The sequence below is a fragment of the Alligator mississippiensis genome, chromosome 10 (assembly GCF_030867095.1).
Source record: "Alligator mississippiensis isolate rAllMis1 chromosome 10, rAllMis1, whole genome shotgun sequence".
Taxonomy (NCBI): Eukaryota; Metazoa; Chordata; order Crocodylia; family Alligatoridae; genus Alligator; species Alligator mississippiensis.
This window is the reverse complement of record NC_081833.1, coordinates 2267436-2292500: the sequence shown is the minus strand read 5'-3', so window position 1 is coordinate 2292500 and position 25065 is coordinate 2267436. Positions and strand designations below refer to the sequence as shown.

General features: G+C 40.8%; 1 protein-coding gene across 2 annotated transcripts in view; it reads left to right on the top strand.

Moving 5' to 3' along the window:
- Positions 1–25065, top strand: part of ATP2A2 (ATPase sarcoplasmic/endoplasmic reticulum Ca2+ transporting 2) — a 63855-nt gene that overhangs the window by 4365 nt on the left and 34425 nt on the right. For both annotated transcript variants that reach the window (XR_002090037.2, XM_006272821.4), the window contains exons 4-5: positions 6640–6744; positions 15899–16037. Coding sequence is in view for 1 of the 2 variants with exons in the window: in XM_006272821.4 (XP_006272883.1) it covers positions 6640–6744; positions 15899–16037 (244 nt within the window). In the remaining variant the exon portion in view is untranslated. The remainder of the gene's footprint in view (positions 1–6639; positions 6745–15898; positions 16038–25065) is intronic.

The following is a 25065-nucleotide window of genomic DNA, read 5'->3' as shown; positions in this document are numbered from 1 at the left end:
ACATTGCATTTAAAATTAGTATAGTTTTAAAGATGGTATGCCAAGTACTTGTTATAATGTAGATGTGGGGTTCTAGACTTGAGGTCAGGGATTTGCTGGTCTGCAACCCTAGGTACACCAGTTTCTGGCTTCCTTTTGCACTTTGTACCATTGTCATTGTCTTTTTCTAGGTAGGTCGTTATTGACTTAAAATGCATATCTTAGAGAAGAAAAAGGATCCCTAGGAATGGACCTCTCCCACAGTGTCTTATCAAAATCTTTGGGACTCTACAGAAATAATAGTTTGAAAACTGATTCATTTAGATGTTGTCAGGGCCTTAGTAGGTTGACTGTTTAGGTGCAGTTCAAAATATGAGCCAGTTAGACTGTCTGTAAGCCCTGATTCTTTACGATACATGACATCTACAGTATTTTGCCCAACAACGGCTTATCGTATAATGTAGTAAATAACTGATATGCTGTTTGTACAAGACCATGAAATTCTTAATGCTTTAATTGTGTATTTTAGGATGAATTTTCCCATACTGGACATAATGTCACTTAGATACAGTGTTTGTAACCTCTAAAGTAGAGAATCATGCAGGCAGCCCTACTTACTGCTACTAACTCCTCTAAGATAAGTAGGGCATAAAAGGAACATTTTGGAAACTCATTATGCAAATAGCTCTGCAGATTTAGAGTAATATTGGTTATTGTTATAAATATAGCCCAGAAATGTTAATTGTTGACAGGCCAGTTTAGTATGTTACAGCCTGATCTTTCAGCCCTTATGCAGGCTAACGTGCTGCTGAAATGAATCAATTTTGTTGAGGATTGCAGTGTTTGTTATAAAATGGCCCAGGAACTGGCTTGATTGTTAGACCTGCAATAGGAATGAACATATGTTGCATAAGTAGGAACAGCATTGGTGTATTGTATTGGCATGTTGTCAGCAAAGTTCAGAGTACATAATGTCACCCAAGATATCGTCTGACAAAGAAGGGTCACAGGGCCGTAAGAAGTAATTTTTTGTGGCTCTAAAACAAACGGGGGAAAAAAAAGGAAACCCCTTAGGTTACTCTAGCTAGTAAAGAATTTTAGGAGGCAATTGCTTCTGTTTTTCCTTCTGCTTCCCTTAAGTCAGTAGCAAATCAATTGTGTGTGCAAAAACATAGGGCAGGATGTCTGAAGGATACTTGCAGTCTGTTAATTTAATACTCTTCGGTTTTCTTTGCAATCATTGCTGAATTTTGTTTTTCAATAACGATTAGCAAGAAGCATCTTCCCCGCCCCCCCGGGTACCTGAGTAATGGAATTAAATTTAGGAGAAAAGAAGGAAACTTAATAGATAACAGCTTCATTGTGTCTAGAATAACTTGTATGGCAGTATGCTAAGGCTACCATCCTTTGTATAGTTTTTGAGGGAAACCTATTGATAAACAGACTCTTTGGGCTCCTATACACATGCCTGACACCTGCTCTGACACGCTTTAATTGGAACGTGTCAGAGCAGACTTGATTAATCGGGTGTTCTAATTAGAACACTCCAGCAGCCTTGATGTGGTGTGTACTTGGTGTCCCTGCATTGCAAAATAGTGGTGGGGACGCTTTAACTAAAGCTTGTTGAATGAGCTTTATTTAAAGCACCCCCACTGCTATTTTGAAGCATAGAATGCTAAACACATGAGACGCTATGCGCATTTTAATTAGAGCGGCTCTCTGGAGCCGCTCTAATTAAAATTCACTCCCTCCCCCCACCTTGGAGCGCGTGTAAAGACATCCTTTCATACTAATAAAGTGTACATTGAGTCCTGGGGGGAAAACTAGTTCTAGTCAAGCACAGACAATGTGTGCAAACTCTATAGAATCTTTAAATCTGAGTAGTCCAAGAGGAAAACCATGTGTGCATGTTCTCTCTCGGGTATGTGCCTCTAAACTGCCACTATCAAGTGTCAAACATGTCTTGGCCCCAGACAACAGAATTGTGACACTCTCCACCTTCTCTCCTAGCTGCCGAGTCAAGTGGTACAACTGGTCCTGGGCAGTGGAACTCTCAGACTTCCATTTTTTTTTACAGTGGTTTCTGTCTTTTTGCTTTTTGGATTTTTTCCAAAGTGTTGCCTAAAAAGTGATTAGTCACCTGAGATGATCTGTTTTCTTCTCTCTTTCTCTCTCATATATGTATTCATACTAGAATCTGATGATGCTTTCTTTTGGGAATACACATCTTGCAATACATTAGTCACATACTTCTCATTTTCTTAACTGGATTAATTGCAGTCATTTATTGCTGACTGACTGACTTGTTCCAGCATCCGGTCTTTGCTTTTCTTCCATACTTGTCATTGCATGTAGTGTCTGTATGTTTCTGCTTTAAAAAACAGCAAAGTTCCTTGACCTCATCCTTTAGTGAACCTTATTTGAATTAGTTTTCTGCAAGCTGTAAATCTCCCCCCCCCCCCTCCAAATCTGAGTAATCAAATAAAGTATAGTAATTTGACAGTTGTTGAGTGAGAGTTGCCCTTACACTTCTCTTGTTCCTTCCAGTCTCTTAGTGGTGACAGGATATTCATGCTTCTTTCTGTTAGGTATTTCCCTTAATCCCTGGAATTGCACTCCCATTTAAGTGTGAAATGGAATGCTATGGGTAGTTTTTTGCTATCTCTCTATATAGCTATAGAGAGATATTTTGCTATATAATATATATTATTATTTTATATCATCTTAAGTATATAGGAAATTCTATAATTTCTTAACTCTTAAGGTAACCTCTGTACAGTCCAAGAAGTTGTGGAGGGTGGTGCCAGGTCTTCGGCTTCAGTCTTAATATCCCCATTCTCTTTTGTTTCCCTCATCTTAACCTATCACTGACTTGCAAAGACCAGATCTGAAGTAAAGAAGGAATTCTTGCTCTTGCCAGTTTGTCAGGACAGTTGGTGTTTGTTTTTTGTTTGTGTTCACATTCTGTAGTGTAGGCCATGGTCCACCTCCTAAGACCAGTTGATCATAGCTTGTCTAACAGGTACCTGTGATCTCCCTGGCCATGCCTTGAGCCCTTGCCTGTGTTAGGTTTTCCTGCTTTCTCTGTGGAACTTCCTAGTGGGGGCTTGTAGACTTGTGGACCAGAGGGACCTGGTATGCTGGTAGAGATGAAGAATGATCAGGTGATGCAAGTGCAGCGCAACTGTGAAAAAGGCTGATGTAGTCCTAGGGTATTTTAGGTTGGGCATGGGTAATGAAATATTAGTATGACTGCGCAGGGTGGTGGCAAGATCCTAGCAGAATATTATGTACAATTCTGGTCACCAGTCAATTCAAACTGTGATTTACGCAGTGCCACCAGGAAGTGAAAGGAGAACCTGAAGAAGGTTAAAGAGCTTAGCTTAAGAAAACATAGGTTGAGAGGAGATAAGATTACTCTTCATAAAATCATTCCTTGGGTGAGAATCAGAGAGGGTGAAGAACTGTTTAGGCCCTCCTCCCTAGTCTCCATGAATGCTCTGCTTGGCCCTTGGGTCATTTGCATTTTGGCTGGGATGCAGTGGGACTCCTGCTAGTGCTTGCAAGCCCCTCTGGTACCTGGCTGGAGTATTGTTCTCATGTACTGTGGGTCACACTGTTTGGCAGATCCGGGGTCAAGGGCCACTGGGGCTGTTTGCATTCCTCTGTATGGTGGGGCATGGTGTTCTTAGTGTGGCATGAGTATACCCTAGCAAATTCTATGCCCTTGCATGGGCATCACCCTTGTTTCTCCTGTCCTTTACCCTGGCATGGGTTTGATAGCCTTTTCTTCCTTTAGCAGGGTGTTTTGTGGCTGTGCTGTGTGAAGTTTGCAGCATATGATTCTGCAGATTCTTTGTGCAGATGACTGTTTGGGGACACTGGGCTGAACTTGATGCTCAGGAGGCCCATTCCAGTCCTGCATTTTGTTATAGAACAGGAGTGGCTGAACTTGCCAGCCCTTCTAGCTGCGAATCAAAGCTTTGTCTTGGCTGAGAGCATGGCAATGCACAGCTTTGAAGGTGCGCATACCCCAGAGTATGAATTTCTTTCTCTAGGAGCTGTGTTTAAAATCCCCAGTGGCTACATGTAGCTCCTGCGCTGTGATTTAGCTGCTCCTATGATAGTTTTAGGGGGTGTTATGTGGCTTGTGAGGTGGAGCAGAATTGGTTTTTGTTGACCCTTGCCTATTGCGTGTTCCTGTGCCTTGTCATATAATATTAGATGCTGTAAGCAAATATTAATTAGTCCAGCTAGTTCTGTATGTGACTGATATCAATGTTGCAAGCTACTTGCATTTATAGTGCCTTGTTTTTTTCAAAACACACTCAACTACTCCTCATTGGAACCTGTAAGAGATGGGGAGAAAACGATGCAGGTTATAGACAGAGGTTCACACGTAGTGCAGTTTTACAAACTGCTGTAAAATTATTTAAAATTGGGAACAGGTGTATAGCTGTTTTGGCACAACTGGCACGATTGCAGTTCCTTGCCAATACAGCATGCGGAAAACATAATAGATTTGTTAAATGGGGATGGAAGCAGAGGGATGAAGCCAAAGCTGGTGTACTCATCAACAGAGCTTTAACCCTGTTCTTTTGGGGGTTATTCTTCACTTGACCAGGCAGAGTTACATAGGAACTTCTGTTGTCTGTCTGCTGCTGCTTTGCCAGTAATGCTGACTTTAAGTATTCTGTCTGCCGACACCCAGGGATATTAAGTGGATTTATCCAGGTCAGAGTGTGCTTTAGAACATGCTGCATGTTCTCAGAAGGTTAGCACAAGTCAGGAACTGCTCTTACAGTTTAACTGGTGGTTGTGACCATGGTGGCTATTGCATAGAAAGAACTTATATTTGGTGGAGCCAGTAGTGATGGTGACTTTTTTTACTGACTCACTGGCTGTATCTATGACCCCAAAGTGTCAGGATTAGAATAAAAGGAGTTATGAAGCTTTATGTTCTCTTTATATCGCTCGAGAAGATCAATAAACTGAGCCTAACAGGGTGCTGCCTTGCTTATTGAAGGACCCGAGCTGCGGTTAATAACACTCAAGTGTCAAACACTTTCACTGTCTTAACTAAACTTGCTTTCATGCTGAACTTGGTTGATTGGGCTTTTCCTGTTTGAGGTTCTGATGTTGCACCATCCTTCTGAAAACCCTGATGTGTTACACAACTGAGCAGTAGGTCTAGTGCAGTATGATGATGCTTGCCGCAGGCTGTTGGTGATTCAGTGTCGTTGCTTAACTACAGCACTAATTACCTCAACACGTTGTTCCTACTTATTGTCATTTCAGATGCTTCTTGTTGCTCAACATATTGACTAACAAAACTCTCTCCCCCTCTTCAGTCATTGCAGAAGGTTGCCTGGTCTTAGTCAGTGAATAGGGCTCTTCCATAAGTTCTTGAACTGATTAAGAATTGGTGAATGACAAAGACATAGATGATTACCAAAATTCAATGGAAGCCTTCAAAGGGAGGTCTACACGTGTCGCTATGCCAACATTATTACTACACTGTGATTTTGGTATTTCCTTTTGGAAGCACTAAATCACGGGGAAGTAACAACCCGTACTGTGCCATATGTTCGGCACATGGTTATTGTTAGCAGCCACTTTGCTGTAGTGATGTGCTATACTGGGGAAGTGCATTGGTATGGCGAAGTAGCTACTGCATCTCAGTTCTTGCCTGCGGACACTTGCCTGTGGTCGCCATAGTGTCACATGTAGACTCGCCCAAAATGTGGCATCTTTAGTTGCTTGAGTCTTCTTGGGATTGTACTAAAAACAAAACTGTGTAAAACCCACGGTGTTAGACTTGTACATCAGTTTGGAGAATTGTCTTCATGTTTCTAAAAACATGAGGAATTCTTGTACTCTGATCTCATTCTAACTCTTGATATCCTGTGCCCTGGAAAGCCTTAAGGTGAGCACTTTGTTAGGTGGGCCTGATTGTAGTTTCTAACTCTCCCATTTTTAAACTTCCTAAGCTATGGCCTTATGCAGTCCACTTTTGCTCAAAACAGCAAAAGGAACTTAATTTACAAGCAGGATATGTTAAGAAGAAAAAAGCATTTTTGCTGTCTGTGACTCCCAATCATTGACAGTACCAACATGAATCTGGGCCAAAACCTAAGTGCCTGGTCAGGCGGAGAGAGATACAGTTGGATTGTATATGTTATGTTTCTGTAAAAGCTTCAAAGTGGTATAGGTAAATGTTCTTAAATTTGTTTTTTAAGAGCAAAATCACACTAGTTATTTGCCACTGTTGTATTTAATTTTCCTTTGGTTTGCAAAACTCGTGTAGCTTAGCTGTGTTTTGTTTTAATATTTTATAAATTCTGATTATTTCCAGCATGTGAATGATATTGCAGTAGAAAGCTAGTTTGTAGGGAGAGGCAAGAAATTTGATAGAGAAACAGAATTCAGTTTAGTCTTCCACTGCATTTGGTGTGCTAAAATAGGGCAACAAAATTTTTTCAGGATGATACGCCATACATTCTAAGAAATGTGAAATTTCCCTGGAACTTCCAGATGCAAAAATGATCATGTCTTTCAATATTTTTGAGAGCGCTCCAAAATACATTTTTAGTATGTAATTACTTATCCATGGTGGATGTATAAATCTGTTGTGTTATTTAACTATGGTCTCTCTTGCAGGTTTTGGCCTGGTTTGAAGAAGGTGAAGAAACAATCACAGCATTTGTAGAGCCTTTTGTAATCTTACTTATATTAGTAGCCAATGCAATTGTCGGCGTGTGGCAGGTAAGCAAACACTTCAGTGCCAAACCTCAGAAAACCTTTGCACATTACTATTAGGAGCATATGATGTTTATACAATGAGAATCTTAAAAACAGTATATTATCTTTTACAGTATATATACTTAATTTGATTCAACAAAATTGAAAAATTAATAAATTATGTCAGGAAGTGTTTAAATTAAAGGTTAAAAGAAAGTTTGCAAATGTTAAGAATAAAATATATGGTGCAGCATGACCCTCCAACCAAGATATGTTAGGCCATACGTTTGGTTTAATACACCTTCAGCAACTCAGGAAAGAGGTCATGCAGACTAGAAGCAATTCATAATTATTATTCTTAACCTTAAGTAACAGTACTCCAGATCAGGATAAAGTCTCTTGGAAGTTAAAACAAATGTGGTTTACTTAAAAATTAGGCTGCCAAACTCAAGATTTTAAAGTTGCAGCTAAATAAGCATATCTTTGGTCTAACTGCATATAGCTATCTCTCATTAAGAACAAATATCAGGTTGACTGTGAAATTCCTGTGCTGGCTAGTATGAGCCACGTATATTAGAGATCTACCAGGTTACGTTGGCATATGGCATAAATTTAGTTTGCAAAACCATTAAACTACTTAATGAAATATTAGAATTGCATTTTTTTTACTTGATGACTTGCAGTGGCTCAGACTGCAATTTGACATTTTGCAATTCCTTTTTTTGCTTTGACATTGCAGCTCAGACCAACTGGCATTAGGAAAAGAAACATTAGTAATAGCAAGTAGAATAGAAAAGAAACAAACAACAAACATACTGACTGCCAAAGATGGCAATGAGTTAATAAGATGAACAATGTTAAATTGAAGAAAAACAGGCAAAATTTGTGCAGTTACATTCTTTCTAACAACATTTTAAAATGTTGCTGTTGCTTCACACACGGGAGCTACTCGTTGCTTATTGAGAGATGTGGTTCAGAATTTGAAGTGTTTGAACAAAGACTGTAGCAAAAGAACTGCATTTTATTCTGAAATGCCAGGAGTTCTGTCTAAAATACTTCTTATAGAACCTTTAAAATCAGCTGTGAACTTTGTTGGTAAATGTGTATGTCCCTTTTAGTTCCAAAGGGTCTTTGTGCTAAATGAAAACTATTTTTTGTAGCCTAGCAATCTAAAGCCTGATAAGGCAAGAATCCTTTCTCATCAGGAATAAGATGTTTCTCAAAATAAAATTGAATTGCTGTTGACAGTTTGGAACTTACACATGATAGAAGCCATCATGCTGCATAAAGAACTTTAGTCACCAGCAGCTTGGTAATCAGATAGTGAGATTGTAAAGTCTCCATCTTCCTTTTTTCTCTGTCCTATTTTAATGGTGTCTTGATCATAAATGTTTTGCTCTATTGACTAATTCTGTAGCTGTAATCTAAGAAGTCACAGTTGAATTGCTTTCTTTAAGTAAACAGTCATTTTTAAACAGTTCTTTAGAAAGAATTACTTTTATATTTAAGCCAATTTTAAAGTGGCATGATGAACTTACAGACTATTTGATTATCATAGTGCCAGTGACTTTTTTTTAACAGTAACATGGCTGACGTTATTTCTGAGCCTGTATGACAGAAATTGAACTGTTTTGGAAAAACATCTCTTCCAGGGCAGAAATGTTTCTTGCCTTATTGGCTTTTAGATTGCATTGGTTGACCAAAATGGGTCAAGCTTTTTAAAAAGATTTAATATGTTGAAAGTCCCTGTTCTGGTAAACAGACTGGTCAGTCCCTAGCATTGCACAGTATAGCCAATTCTGGTTTGTTTCTTTTCTTGCTAATATTCAAAGAGGTCATACTAGGACAACTTCATAAAAATGGTCTCCAGATGCCAAATGACTTCAGTACTGAATCTTTGAGTTATTTTTATAAAAAGAGATTTTTTTGGAACCAAGAATAAGAAATTCTATTCTAGTCAAATTATAGTTTATATCACTTGTATAGAAACAAACAATTCCTCATACTAACTAAAATAATCAGAAAATTATCTAGTACTTACCAACATATAAAACAAACTGAAGTGTGAAATGGAATCATTATGCATACAATATCCATAACTTAAACCCTGCAAAAGCAAGGACATGAGAAATTGCCAAACCATGGTGCTAGGTGGGAACTCTGGACAGGTAGCCTGGTCTTATTACAAAGTTTACAATGACAAATCTGCATTTAAAAAAAAAATTAAATTAAATTAAGACTATAAAAATTCCTTCCTTAGTGCTGAATTAGTTCAATTTTTTTATGCTTGTTTAAAAACCATGAAACCTGGTGAAGATGGGGAATACAGTTATAGCCGCTTTGCTAACCTGAAGTCATATTTGTGTTCTGTGTTTTGCCATACTCTAAAGTATTTTAGCAGGTGGGGGAAGAAAAGCCAACAGAATAAGTAAATGTGAAAAGCTGAAGCTTCCCTGGTAAATCAGGCTCTTTTTCTTTATATGCCCATTGCAGCAAGTGGTGTGTTAATAATCTGGAAGGTATATGGGGAAAGCCACTTCATAGTCTGTAATGGCATACTCGGCCAACATCTGTAGGAAAAACACTTACTGTCTCACATGCTTAATTAATCAAAAGCATTTTTAACTATTTGGCTGTATCTAAATAGTTAAATTGCATCTTAATTTCTGTAGCAATATGAAAAGACAAGGAAGTTTCCATTTGGTCTGTGCACATACACAATGACCTTGAGTAAATAACCAGTAAATCTGAAGAGCTGTCCAAGAAACTTTTTTCTTTTATATTCATATTTATAGATCTAAGCCAGCTGCCTATCAGGAAGGGTATTTACTTTTTTTAACTGAAAGCAGCAAGTAAGTTAAGTGGGTTGCCATATGCAGTTTCAATTTTTCTGTTTTTGTCAAGAGACAAAATTCCTGTGACGCTCTGAAAGCTTTGTTTTCACACTTGGAGCTCAGTAGGTAAGTTTTTAATGCTTTCATGGGTAGAGCACCAGCATGACTGTAAAAATCTTAACCACCAGTTTTTGAACATGTAAGATGCTGTCAATTAGGACCTTTACTCTCAATTATCTAAGAAATACCTGCCAGACCTTCTTTATCTGTAAAACTTAATCGTTTTCTCCCCTCATGCTGGCCCCCCAAAATGTTACTATTTTTCAAAGGTTTTTAGAGCTGACATTTTATTTTTAAAGGGTTGATTTTAGTGACTTGTTCCCACTAGTAACATATGTGGGTTGTTTAATGCCTCTGTTTGTTCTAAACTGGAGTCCTTGATGAGAACTAGTACCAGGAATTATTTTGTTACAGATTCAAAAGTGCAAATGTCTAGTCAACAGGAGCATAATTATCAAATACTAAACTCTGTGGGTGGCATAATAAATACTGTACATCCATCCAACTAGAACTTCTAGGAACAAGTATACTCTCCCTTTCACATGAAGAAATTTTCTTTAAAATAGCAAACAATTTTCTCTCTTGTGGTTGCCAGACCTTCACACCTTGCTCTTTTGCAGCTGTTACCTTTACAGTTCAAAAATTAATAACAAAACCTGTAGGCTTGGTGTTATTAGAACCTGCATCTTTTCAATTCCTGCTCTTACCTTCTGCAGAATTTTGTAGCATAACCAGTGACAGCTCTTCTACCCACTCCATTCCTATCAAGAAAATAGGGAGGCACTGACCAGGAGAAGAGCTGTACACCTAAGGGGACAAATTTAAGAGCATTTTGTTTGATGGCAAGGGGAGAGAGAGCGAGAGAAGATTAGGGATGCACTGATAAAGACTTTGTGAGCTGATACTGATGGCTAATTATTGACCTGCCATATTGGCCAGTACTGGTCCGATTCCTGATATGCAGCCTGGCAGCGTGGGGAGCAGCATTCAGCTGGTAAATCTGTGGTGAAGGGGCTTGGGGAAGCAGATCAAGGCCCCTGTGGTGAGGGAGTGGGGCTGGGGCAGGGGCAGGCACTGCCCAGCAAGGGTTGGGTGGGGCCCAGGACAGAGCTTGTCGGGGGGGGGCGGGCTTCTGCTGCTGTGCACACCTCCAGGAGAGGCACGGGCCCCAATCTGGCTGGGCAGCCCCTGCCCCACTTACTCACCACCGGCACGTGGTCTGTCCACCCCATACCCCTTCTTCCCCCACAGACTTAACGAATGGATGCTGCTCTCCAGGTGCCGTGCTGCACTCCTGGCTGCGCACATGCATGCAGCATTTACTGGCAACATTATTGGCCACATCAGCCAAAAAAAGCTGATTGCCGATAATGTTGATTTTTCTTTTATTGCTGCTGATACAATATGAACCGATGTATTGGTGCACCTCTAAAGTAGTTGCTAGTTTCTGGATTGGATTCCAACCGGTGTTGCTGTGATGAGACTGGAGTGCTAGTCTCATCTTGGGCTAATCTCTGTGCATTTGATATACTTCTCTAGCTGCAGAATCTATGTATCTCTCCCACCCGTGGGGTTGTGAAACGCTAGTCGTCTTCCACCTGCATTGAAGAGCAAAGTATAGACTTACCAGCTTGCATGCTGTTGTGCACATGACAAGAGTGGTATCTCCTGATGATAGATTCTGGTGCTAGCATATCCTATCTAGTAAGATCAGATAAGAGGAAGGCCACCTTCAGTATACCACAATTGTAATAGAAAATGAAGAAATTTTCCATTAAAATAAACTTCAGCAACCTAAAACTCCTGTTCTCGTTTGGGAGAGGAAGTAAAAAACATAATCTATCTGGAACAATTTTTTAAATCCTTTTTGGGAGAACTGAAATGGAATTCTTTGTCTTGCTGGCTGTCTGTGTGTGAAAGACTTGTATCAATTACATTTTCTACCTGCAGGGGGAGAGTGAAATTCATTTACAAGAAAGGTAGAAAAAAAATCTCATTTAGTGCTTGGTTGGGTTAAGGGGTACTTGTTACCTCTTTATGTGCCCTAAATGTGCTAGGTGGGAATAACTGAAAGCAGGTGTTACTGTTATTGCATAGGAAGTAACTGCTGTAGTTGAAGGCAGACTGAGATGCCCCTAGAGCAAGCATTCATTACACTTTAGTGTGTGATCACTCCTTATTCTTCTAAAGTATCTACCTATGATTCCTTGATGGGAGGAGTTTGAGAACAAATGATGGATCTATTTGAGGGCTGGACTAAACCAGGGTAGGAAGAGACAGTAAATGAGGGTGTTTTGGCATTATGGTTCTCAAATATAGGGGAAAAATAATGGTAGATTTTTTTTCCCCTAGGATATAGATTCATAGATGTTAGGGTCGGAAGGGACCTCAATAGATCATCGAGTCCGACCCCCTGCATAAGCAGGAAAGAGTGCTGGGTCTAGATGACCCCAGCTAGATACTCATCTAACCTCCTCTTGAAGACCCCCAGGGTTGGCGAGAGCACCACCTCCCTTGGGAGCCCGTTCCAGACCTTGGCCACTCGAACTGTGAAGAAGTTCCTCCTAATGTCCAGTCTAAAACTGCTCTCTGCTAGCTTGTGGCCATTGTTTCTTGTAACCCCTGGGGGCGTCTTGGTGAATAAATCCTCACCAATTCCCTTCTGTGCCCCCGTGATGAACTTATAGGCGGCCACAAGGTCGCCTCTCAACCTTCTCTTGCGGAGGCTGAAAAGGTCCAGTTTCGCTAGTCTCTCCTCGTAGGGCTTGGTCTGCAGGCCCTTAACCATACGAGTGGCCCTTCTCTGGACCCTCTCCAGGTTATCCGCATCCCTCTTGAAGTGTGGTGCCTAGAATTGCACGCAGTACTCCAACTGCGGTCTGACCAGCGCCCAATAGAGGGGAAGTATCACCTCCTTGGACCTATTTGTCATGCATCTGCTGATGCACGATAAAGTGCCATTGGCTTTTCTGATGGCTTCGTCACACTGCCGGCTCATGTTCAACTTGGAGTCCACCAGGACTCCAAGATCCCTTTCCACTTCCGTGCCACCCAGCAGGTCATTCCCTAGGCTGTAGGTGTGCTGGACATTTTTCCTCCCTAGGTGCAGCACTTTGCATTTCTCCTTGTTGAACTGCATCCTGTTGTTTTCTGCCCGCTTGTCCAACCTGTCCAGATCTGCCTGCAGCTGTTCCCTGCCCTCCGGCGTGTCCACTTCTCCCCATAGCTTTGTCATCTGCAAACTTGGACAGAGTACACTTCACTCCCTCGTCCAAGTCACTGATGAAGACATTAAAGAGTATCGGTCCAAGGACCGAGCCCTGCGGGACCCCACTGCCCACACCCTTCCAGGTCGATATCGACCCATCTACCACGACTCTCTGGGTGCGACCCTCCAGCCAATTTGCCACCCACCGGACTGTGTAGTCATCCAAGTCACAGCCTCTTAACTTGTTCACCAGTATGGGGTGGGATACCGTATCAAAGGCCTTCCTGAAGTCTAAGTATATGACATCCACCCCTCCTCCTGTGTCCAGGCGTTTCATAACCTGGTCATAAAAAGAGACTAGATTGGTCAGGCACGATCTGCCTGCCACGAACCCGTGCTGATTTCCCCTCAGCATAATTTGTCCTGCTGGGCTCTCACAAATGTGAGCCTTGATAATTTTTTCAAAGACTTTGCCAAGGATGGAGGTGAGACTGACTGGCCTATAGTTGCCCGGGTCCTCCTTCCTCCCCTTCTTGAAAATGGGGAACATGTTGGCCCTTTTCCAGTTGTTAGCATAACTTCTTCAAAAGATGGACAAATATCATCTAGCTAGTTCATAGTAGTTGAAGTAGCATCCCTTTTTATAGGTAACATCTACAGTACTAACTTATTGCAGTTGAAATAATGCCTACATTAAAGCTGTCTCACTGTTACTTGTGATGAGCTGAGAAATCCCTAAAAAAAAACCAAAAAAACTCGTTGAGGCTGTACGATCTGCAGGGAAAAATAAGAAAACTAAAGGAGCAGATTGAAAATGAAACAAAATATCTATCTCATTGTCCAGCATTTTGCTACGGTAATTAAGTAAAAAGGAAAAATACGCAGAAGGCTGTCAGGTGTAGATGTGTAAAGTGACATTGGATAAAGATTTGTTAGAGAGAACTTTATATTTAACTTCACTCTGAAGGGCTAAAAGAGCAAACACCTTAAGTTTTTTGGTTAATACCAGCAGACAATCCAGGCAAGAGTCTGTCTCGGCACCAGTGAGTGATCTTTTTTTTCCTCTTTGTTTTGTGGGCATTATACTTTTAGCATATATCATTTACAGGAGGAGGAGAATTTTCTGAATATCTTAGAGGAAACCACCTTGGAGGAATTGGATTTGAGTTGCTTGAGAGACTGTGAAGCACAGAAACAAAGATTTGCACCTGTTCCCACCCACCTCCCAATTTCTGATTGAGGGGACTGAGGGTTTCTTGTTTTCTGACTTCCTATTATTTACTTGCGCACTGAGGGCTGCTTTCTGTATAAGCACACAGGCAAGGACTTTACTTTTGCTCTTCATCCCTGAAGAGGGGAAATATCCTATATTTGAGCTCTATGTCCCAGTTTCCTTACAGTTCAGAGAGGACAGTAGCCTCCAGTGTTTGGTGTCCCAGTGCCTGTCTCTCTCACCATTTCACAGTCTGGCAGGTGACTTGATGGAAGCCACAGCCTTCAAGATGTGTTCTGTGCCCTTCTGATCCTTTACCCACTTGAACTGGTACTGTACAGAGGGCTGGCTACCAGCGGTCAGCTCTGTGCTACCTGCTGACAAATTTTTAGTAGTTTCTTAACTTGGGGTTTGAATTTGCTTAGGGAAATGTGTTGTGGAAAGGTCGATGTAGACTCTTGTATACCATGTGAGACTGTCTGTACTCAGCCGGGCGGGCCTAAGCTGTCTGCACTAATCACTTTCTCACTTCCGTGGGTGTTGACACAGCAGCTGAAACAAGCTGTTAGTGTCTTGTCTGTTGTCATCTGCATTGAAAGAATGCAAAGATGTTGTGGAAGCACTAGTAGACTGTCCAACTAGTACAGCTGCACTTAAGGTAGTGCAACAATAGGAAAAGTTTAAGAATAAATACTGAAGTAAACAAGGGCTTGTCTCTTGTGGCAACTACTCTCTACTGTAAGCTGGTGGTGATATTAGAGTTGCAGCTGGTACTGAAGCCTCAGCTGTAAATTACTGAACTAGGCAGCTTGCGGCTTTAATCTAGCATTTTAGCAAGATTTTAAGCAACATTCTCAACCTCACCTCTTTTTTGCCAGTCTTTTTTGGATATCTGAATGATTGCTGGTATAGTTTGTTACCTTGTAGCAAGAGCTAAATAGAGCTGGCTTGGGAAGAGTGATTAATTCAAGTTAGGACCTTAACTTGACTATCTTTAAATTGAATTATGGAAAGAATTGTTTTGTTCTGGAGACCATACAAATAGTCATAACTTGTATCTGTATTCTAAGTGTGTTGCTCTTTCTTCTAGAGTACTAGTCTTGGCACTATATACAGGAAGTTGTAGGTACTTTGTTGGCAAGTAAAGGGTGTGAAATGTCATGTAGTATCTTTACTTCACAAGTGAAAAGAAAAGAGCTTTTGGACAATACTTATATCCAAGCTAGATAACCACCGCTATTGTAACTGGATATATGCTTGCCTCTTAATTTGAAAAGGTCCAAATATAGGACAAAGACACGAAGGATGGGCACAAGAAAATAGCTTAGAAGGAAGTTTAATTCTGAAAAAATAATTGCCTTTCTGCTGATTTTTTTGCTCACTTCTACCTGGAGAAAACTACAGACTGGTATTGGGTAGGGATATTTTTGGGTCTCAAGGTGTGTATTTCTGAACTGGACAGCTGATGTATGAGTATATCCAACAGGTTTTTTATTAAAGCTTCTGCTGAAGTGTTACTTCAGGTCAGACTGTAATCCCATGATTTCTAAAATTATTGTTTTCCATTGTTTCCTACTAACAAGATAATAAATATTCTTGAGGGATGACTTTGACAAGACCGGATAAAGGCTTCTTGACCTTCAAGTGCCCACTAAGATCTGAATTCTGTTTGTGTTGTTTTTCTGGCTGCAACCTCAATTTGAAGGTTTCAGCTACTTAAGGGGTCCTATCATTTTCTGTTTGAATGAGCATGGCAGAACTGATTACAATGTCATCTCATGCCATGAATACAAAATTGGAGAGCTGATCATTCTAGCAGTATGTCTAGCTGTTATGACTTTGCATCTTATTTCTCTCTTTCAGGAAAGAAATGCAGAAAATGCTATTGAAGCTCTTAAAGAATATGAACCTGAAATGGGCAAAGTGTATCGACAGGACAGAAAAAGTGTACAGAGGATTAAAGCAAGAGACATTGTCCCTGGTGACATTGTGGAAGTTGCTGGTAAGCTGTTGTTACAGAATGCTACTGTTGCACATTAAAGTGGCCTTGTTTTTAATGAATTTGAGGCCCTAAAATGGGATTTTTTTTTCAAAGGGGCCTGAGGGAATTAAGCATCCTACTCAAGTTTTTGTACAAATCCCATCTCTGTTCATCTGTAATTGTCTTGCGCTAAATGAGTGTGTTATCTAGGAATTGTCTTGAAGTAAACAAGCATTACCTTTTGACTGGGAGATGTAAAAGCAAAGTACATCCTTGCTTATTCACTGGAATACAACCTCTGCTCTTTTCCACAATACTAAGGTCTAGCCTTCTGACTGTGGGTTCAAGCTATCCTCCTTTCCAAACAACACATGAAAAAACAATTCTTCCTTTTCTTATTAGATATAAATATTTGGCTTACTTTGAAATCTACCTAGTGTAGTTTGCTATGCTTTCCCTTGAAGCCAGTGTAAAAGTTAGCACAGACATCTTCTTCCTTTAAACTCTTTAGGACAAAAACGTCCATCATTTTATAGGTTTTTTTTTTTGTTTTTTTTACTGCAGGGGCCAGTTGCATACTTCCCTTTATGAGAATATATTTGTTCACGATGCTTGCTTTTGTTGTCGGTAACAAACACTTTGTTTTTTCCCTCTTGTTGCTGTGTAGAAGATCCACATAACCAAAAATGACTTTGTGTTAAGTAAACGTGAGAAACATGTGGTTTTGTTTAATCTTTCAAGTGTTATCTGTAATCACGAGCACACATTTCTAATAGAAATGTAACTTTTCTAAATCAACTCATTTTAGTGTGATTGAACCATGTGCCTATAGTACTGCAGGCTTCCTGCATTTGGAACATTTGTCTTCTAACTTCGGTATTTTAAATTCTGGCATGGCTTTTTCTAAGTAGTGTTCCATTATACTTTGGATAGACTGCCGTGACATTTGCTTACTTGTGAACATGGCTGTGCTGCCAATAGCTGCTTCCTTTTCTATACAAGTTTTTTGCTATGTGCTTTTTATGCAGATAAAGCTCCTAGGTGAGTCTTGTTTAAAAAAGAAACCCCATGAGTAGCTGCATTTACCATTTTTAGGCCACTAACCATTATATGAATTACTGGTCCTCTGAGTTCACCTTAAGATGTATATCAGTGTTTCTTCTCATCCTTCTCGCTTCATTTTTAGTCACATTAGTTTCCCAGGAAGAAATAAATGGGTACTCATAAGACTGACTATCCTGCTATTAGTATGCAAGGAAACTAGATTCTCCAGGTGAGGTTAGTGTTGGCTATTGGCCCAGCTTTCACTCATTCAGAAATATTAAAATTGCTAAACCCAGTTTTAAACCTCTGACTTCATGTTGTAGGATACAGTTATAGTGATCCCAGTAAACAGAAATTATAGTGAGAATGCATCTCTCCATAAACGGTGGAGTTAGCTTCCCATTTGTATCTGTTCCTGAGCAAGAACAGAAGGAAAAAATAAAGTGCTGATTTTTGTATTAGCTTCCTGATAAATCAGTACTTTTTCTGGATTTCAGTAATGGTTGCACTTCTTCAGTGCTACTGTTCTGGCATTCACTTGCATACGAAAATTTAAATATATTTTTTTTAGCCTTTGTTTCAATAGCAAAAGTTATGACTTATTTGTGAGCCTTCCTGAGAACAGGAGTACAAACTTCAGGTCTGGAGGTATATTATAGCTATGTTTGACCTGACTTGAAATGCCAGCACCATAGTAGTTTCTGAAGGCAGTTTTCTCTGTTGTGGGAACTCTTATCTGCAAGTAAAGGGTAATTATAAATGGAACCATGTCAGAATGGCAGCAGGTTTTGTGTGGAGTCCCATAAGGGTGTTTCCTGGGCCCAGTGCTATTCAACATGTTTATCAATGATTTGGATGCTGAAATAGAGAGCTTCTTGAGCAGATTGGCAGAAGACAGGAAACTGGGAAGGATTGCGAACATGTTGGAAGACAGGAGTACAATTCAGAAAGATCTTGACAGGTTGGAAAGCTGGGATTGAGCTAATAGGTTAAAGTATCCATGTTGATAGATGCATGGTGCTACAGAGTTTGGGAGAATAATGAAAAATACTAAATGGGTGAGACCAGTCTGTATGACAGCGCTACAGCGAAGGATCTAAGTGTCTTGGTAGCTCACAGACTCGGTATGAGTCTAGAGTGTGATGTAGCCACACGCAAAGCAAATGTAGTTTTGTGATGTGTCTACAGAGGCATTAGGTGCAGGACATGAGAGGTCATAGTGCCTCTTTAATCAGCACTGGTTAGGCTTCATCTAGAGTATTGAGTGCAGTTCTGGGCTCTGCATTTTTAAAAGGACATGGAGAAGTTAGAGAGGATCCCGAGGCAGGTGACAAAAATGATAAAGGGCTTGGAAGGCAAGTTCTGCAAGGGGAGTAGGCATGTCCAGCTTGCAGAAAAAACACTTAAGAGGGGCATGATAGCAGTCTTCAAATCTCTGAAGGGCTGCCATAAAGAAGAGGGGAAAAATGTTTCTTGCTTACTGCAGAGAGCAGGATGCAGACCAGTGGCTTGAAGTTGCAGCAGAGTAGGTTTTAAGTAGATATCAGGAAAAAACTTCTTTGCTGTTAGAACGGTGGGGCAGTGGAATAGTAGGGAAGTTGGAAATCTCCGTCATGGGAGGTGCTTCAGGACGAGGCTGGAGACCTCATCAGTCAGGGATGATTTTGGCACACCTCTGCCTATGTTCAGGTATTTCCTATTCTTATTTACTTGCCTTCCTCTGGGGTGTATGTGTGCTTTCTTTTTGCCTTCCTCCAAAGCATTGGGGGTTGGCTGTAGTCAAGGCTGGGCATTGTAACTGGGCTCTGACAATGCTCCTGCAAGGACTTAAACCTCAAGGGTCCTGACTTAGAGGGTCTTGCTGCTCTGCTTGGGGGTCAGACCAATAGCCATATTTGGGGTCAGGAAGGAATTTTACCCAGTGGTCAGATTGGTACTGCTCAGGGAGGGAGGGGGTTGCCTCCCTCTAGTGGGGTTCGTGGCCCTCTTCCTTGGATTGCAAACGCATTTTAACCCTCGCAGCAGCAGGACGTTGGCTGCTGTTGTCCCCTTGCTTTACCTGTGGCATGTCAGGGTGTTATACCTCGTGGTTGTCGGGGGTGATTTGTATAGTTTTGCTTGTAGGTTAGACCGTGGATATGTATAGAATGGTTTGGATAGGGATAATTCTGCCTGTGGTCAGGTTTTGGACTCGGTGACCTCTGAAGGGCCCTTCCAGCTTCGCTTTTCAACAATCCAGTTACTTTTGTTACTCTGTAAAGCGATGTTAATAGAATTGTGAATGGATAGCCAGCCTGTTGGTGTGTCCTGGATTGACTTAAATTGTAACTGGAGGCATCCAAACCAAGGAGAATGCTGAAATTTATCTTATTTTATTTTTCTTAACCCATCACGTTTCCTCTTCATACAAGGAACCTGTCGTGTACCGAAAACAAGGTTACTGCTTTCTTGGCAAGTGTGATGTAATTAAGAAAGCTCATGATCACACAATCCATCAGGAGAAGTGAAGCCCACTCTCAAGCCCAGATATCAGGTATCTCAAAGGGAGCAAGCTAACCAAATGTACTCTAATTTTTGCTTTAATGGGGGGCATGCTCCAGTTTTAAGAACTTCACCTTTTCTTGAAAGCTGTGTTCAAGTAGGGCTGCCCATATGGCTGTCACAAAAGTGAAAATTGGGTACCATGGGCTCAACTGGCTGTTTGTTTGGGTCTGCTTGGCCATCCAGCAGATGCTGCTATTCTCAGTAACCATCGCTGCCTCCTGCCAAAAGTTACCTTCCTGATTGTGCTTGAAGTTGTCTGAATCTGGCTCTTAATTTACTATTCACAGTTTAACTGCAGATGCAAACTGAATGCATAAATGCATGCTTTACACCCGCATTTGTGTGCTTGATATGAAGGCCTTCCATGTATTCATTACAGCAGTGAAAGTGTAGGGGAGTGTTGTCTGGAGTTTGGGGAGGGTTCTTTTTTTCTTTTTTTTTGGTACTTGCTAGAACATATGCTTCTGATGTGGGTAACAGTTTTTCTTTTGCCTGCGGGTGTGGTTAACTTATTTTTCCAACTTTACTGTCGGTGATACCACAGGCGATTGGTAGGTTGGCTACTGAGTAACTTCTAACATCCCGAATCAGTGCTTTAAACAAAAGGTCTCAAGTTATTTTTTTCTAGGAGCTTTATTCCAGATGTTGACACTTCAACATAGTGGGGTTCTGGGGTTTCTTTTTTGCCACAAACTTTCCCCCACAACAGTAAAAGCAAAGGGATTTGCTGTAACTTGGATTTGCAGATTGGGACTCCTGCATTTAGATGGTCTATTCAATTGAATTGCTGTCGATCACAATGTACAGGGACCAGTAGGCTTTTTACATCGAGGAACCTCTACTTATTTTGTGTGAATTGCTCTTACTAAGGTTGATAAAATTTGTTTGTAAATAAATGTATGTGGCTGTTCAAATATTACTGGAACTGATTTAAATCTTGTCACATGTTCATACTGATAATATCTGATTTTGAAAAATTAGAGTTTATGGGTTTAATTCTGCAAACAGATTCTCTAAGGCATTTCAGTCTTGAGTAACATTTTCTTTCTCAGCTGTTTTGGGTCTCAACAAAAGCTAGTTGGACTTTTTTTTCCCTTTGAATGCAGGTGACTATGGTGAATATCAAGGAACTTTTTAAAGGTGTAAGCCTAAGGAAAGATGGACAGTTCATAAGTGCTTTAGCATAGGAAGGACTCTTACACTGGTGCTATAAATTCTATACTTAAACACAGAAACGTTCAATACCTTAAATTATTTCAGACAAGGGAAAGCTCCTGGGTCGGTGTAGAAGAGCAATACACTATGTACCATAGTTAATGTCAAGACCTGGAGGTGAGAGAGACTGTGTGCATGCCTCTGTCTCAAGTGTAAGAGTATTGGGATGGCCTTTGACATGGTGTTTGCAAAAAGATGACCATGTAGGGAAGTGACAGAGCACTTCATGCTGGGATACATATCTGGGTATGGAATTCTGGGCAGGGCGCCAATGACATTTGTGTGTCCAGGCAAGTGTCTCACCATTGAGTGGCGTAAAGAACCAGGTGGTAGGTTTTTCCCACATGTCAAAGCAGTCTCTAATGTGGAGGTACTTTCTTACAGGTCTTTTGTTATAGAGTAGTAGTACAGCTGGTGCTGAATGGCAGTTGGTCCTAAAATACACATCCCTTGGTCAAGAGGCATTTCTGAGCCTAAACACTCTGTTGTATTGGGTGTGATTTAGAGAAATCTCACCCAGAAGTGATGCATTATATTTAATGTGGCTTTTTTCTTTTCTTTTCTTTTAAACCAGCCAAATATTTGCTTAATGTACCTTGTAAGAGTCCTTTGAGAACTGGGTGGTGCTGCACCATTGTCCAAATGAGCTGATCTCTAGTGGACATCTCTGGGGTTAAGTCATTGCTGTAAGGGCAGTGAATAATAACTTGTGTTACAGCTCTTGTATTGGACATTTCAGAGGTGGTTTAAGGAATCGGCTTCTTGCAGTCTTGAGGTCGTATTCCTGTTCTTGAGGTTTGAAATGTCTGTGTGGTGAAAGGGTGTTTTTTTCTTTTTTCTTCCTTAATGGTTTTCTGGAGTCATCCGGGTGTCAGCTTACAGTATTTGAAATCCTTTTTTATCATAGAGATCATGTTAAGGGGCTGGGTAACATCTCACAGTGGAGTAAAACAAGGTGAAGAAAAGCGGGCAGTCTGTTTTAAACACCAAGAGTAAAAGACTCAACTCAAAACAGTCTCGGCAGATAAAACGTTGGGACATTAGCTACAGATATACACTCTAAAGGTTCTGTATGTATATCGGGGTTTTAAAATGTGTTTCAGGAGAAAATTGTTGTGGGGGTTTTTTTGATTTTTTTTTTGGTTTTTTAGGATGCACTTGGGTGGAGTTGGTAGAAACGGACAGCCTTCAGTGGAAGGCTGTTTAAAGGCTCATAAAAATTAAGCGTTATCTTGTATAATCACAGTAAGTGAAGAACAGGCATCAGTGGGACCTCTCGTTTCAGGACTGAGTTAACGGCTTTGGGACACGTGCCCTGGAGGTTTGTGCGCTGACCTCTGGTGGCATGGTTCTCGGGACTGGAATATTTAGGTTACTAAGCTACTCCGTTTGTTTTAGAGCTGAACAGAACAAACATCCAGATGTTATCCTCAAATGGCTTTTCAGCTTGCCTGTTAAAACTGCCGCCATGCTGCAAAATATGTCACAGGCTTTTGGAAACTGCATCCTTTGTCAGCTTTAACAGATTGAAGATTTTAACTTGCAGTGTTAAACTGTTTTAAAGCTTGACTTGGCCGAGTGAAAGCAGCACTTAACAGATGCATCTGATGTACCTTGATCTCCAGGTTTCAGAGGTTTAACAGGAATTTCAATGGGACAAATGAGGGTAGAATGATTTTATTTATTTTAATCAATTTTTAATTTCTTACATTTGTGTACTACTTGAATCAAACGTTTGTTGTGTTTTAGAGCTAAAAGTTACTTACTGCAGTATAATACAGCTGTTTTGATTAATGAGCTCATGCCTTGTTCCAGCAGCGAGGTATTGCAGCTTGTGTTTCTCATCTTCACTCTTTTCAAAGGAAAGCTGAGGTGAATTATAGTCTTTCTGACCCCTAGAAGTACGCTCGAGTGCAGTTTTTCAGTACTGTGTAATAAGTGAGAGCCTTGGATGTACACCCCAGGACACTGAGCCTGATCTTCAGAAATAAAGAGTACGTACCTGTACTTCTAAGAGTAGTTGTAGGGGAGCTCCTGGGATTCAGCACCTCTGAAAAGGGAACCTAATGTATGTCTATTTAAGTACTCAAGTTTCAGTCTCAAATATCCACTAATTTTCAAAATTGCTATTTTTTTGTCACTAAAAGCAACATGCTAGAATATTGCTTTCCTTGTCTACATTTTTGCATTTGACATGGGCAGGATACTCATTTCCTGCGTGCATTGTTGTTCATTCAGAATATTCTGAGTTTTAGTATGTCCCAAGATCCTTCCTAATTGGAGCAAGGAGACGGTATCTGATGAAAGAGGTAGGTCTTCCCAGCCTAAATAACTTGGTAAAAGGGAAACAAAGCAGAGTTGGCTGTACATGCAACAGTCCTCCCATGAACGGCTCTGGTGACACAGTAGGTCAACCACTCTGTCCATACAGCTCTCTGCCATGCAAACAAACCGGGTTGCAAAACCCACTGCCTCACACAATTGCTCTCGCTCACTACGTACCCCGTGGTCCATAGTAAGGATATCCAGCAATGTGAAAGTGCTTACAGGAATGTGCTCTCCTGAAATGATCCACAAATCTTGTGTCCCCCTCCCCAGTGCACACAACATTGGTAGTCTGAAATTAATTCCAGATGAGAGCTTTTAAGTGAACTGCAAGCTTTCTCCCTTACCATTTAAAAGCACAAATAGTCAGAGCTTTGGTGGCATAGCAGCTTTCACTACATTTTTAACTATTTTTAATGTGCATCATTGCTCTTATGTTGGAAAAACAAAATATTCAGTGGTGAATTTTATACACGTGTCTAAGGCGTACATCAGTCCTCAGCAGGTGTTGTGGCTGTGTGTGAAGTGGTCCCATATTGGCAGGCAGTGCTGAGATGCTGCGTGCGATTCCCAGCTTGTTCCACGCTCCGCTGAAGTTGCTGTAGTTGAGTGAGGTTCAAACCAGGGCAGAGGCCAGATCTGTGTCTTTTGCAGGCCACATTCTTAATTCATAAAGGGAATCTTCAATTTTAACTGTCTTATAGGTCTTGTAGCATTTCCCTGATGGCTTGCTACTGTCAGGCAGAGCTAGAAAGATTGAAGCTGATTCTGCTCCCATCGTTGGGATTCGTAGCATACCTGCTCTTGTATACCCTGAATAGAACTGATGCTTCAGTGGGGATTTATCATCGGCACAAACAGTGCTGAACAAAATACTTGAACATCAAGGTAATGTTTTGTTAATACTGCATCAACCTGGCAAACTTTCTTTAGGTTAACCTAAAGAAAATCTGATGTTCAGAACTACAGTACTCTGCCAAAATACAAATTGTTTACTCTCGCTTTACTTTTCGGTACTTGAATGCATACTTTACCTTGCTAATACATGTTGTTACTTTGCTGCTTCAGTGGGACTATGTACTAGTGTTCTCTATTTTTAGCTGGCCTGATAGAAGGTGAATCTGATTTGTCTTCCACCTTGCCCCTCTGTACTCAATTAGCTCAGAAGTACCTACATGGGAAACAGAAATGTCATAATAGACTGGCCTTCCATCTAGGTATAACTAGATCCAATGACTGGGAACTGAAGCTAAATAAATTTAGACTAGAAATAAGTTATAACTTTAACAGTGAGGGTAATTTTACCACTTGAACGACTTAAACCAGGGTGTGTAGTATTCCTAGAGTCTGTGGGTGATTTTTGGAATAGAGTTCAAGGCAATCCTGTGGACTGTCACAGTAGACCCTTCTGGCGTCTGAGGCATCCCTGAACAAGTAAGCCATGCTTCTGTGACTAGCTCTGTTGGGGATGACGGGGTAGAGGGAGGGGGAGGTAGTTTGAGGAGCGCAGGGTTAGACCCATACAATCTCAGCTTTTTGTCAAAAACTAACCGAACTCCAAACGTGTGTTGAGTAATGCGTGCAGAAGTTGGATTATCCACATTTAATCGTAGTAGTAGTAGTAGTAGTAAACTCCGTGGGTGCCGTGACTCTACAGTCCACAGAGAAGAGAATATTGTGGAAATAATCCAAGCTGTGGCACGCACCTGAAAGTAATCCTTTCTACCGCCTCATAAACATGTTTTATCATCTCTAAGCACTCTGATTATCACAGCTGGAACAGGAGACAGTTAATCATTATCTTGCTTTATTCTAAAACGGGTGGGGGCGTCTTTATTATGATGGTCTTACTACTTGATATTCCCTAGGTTGGGTCCTTGCGTGTTCCTAGGGGAAGGGAATTCACTTTTTCACACGTGAC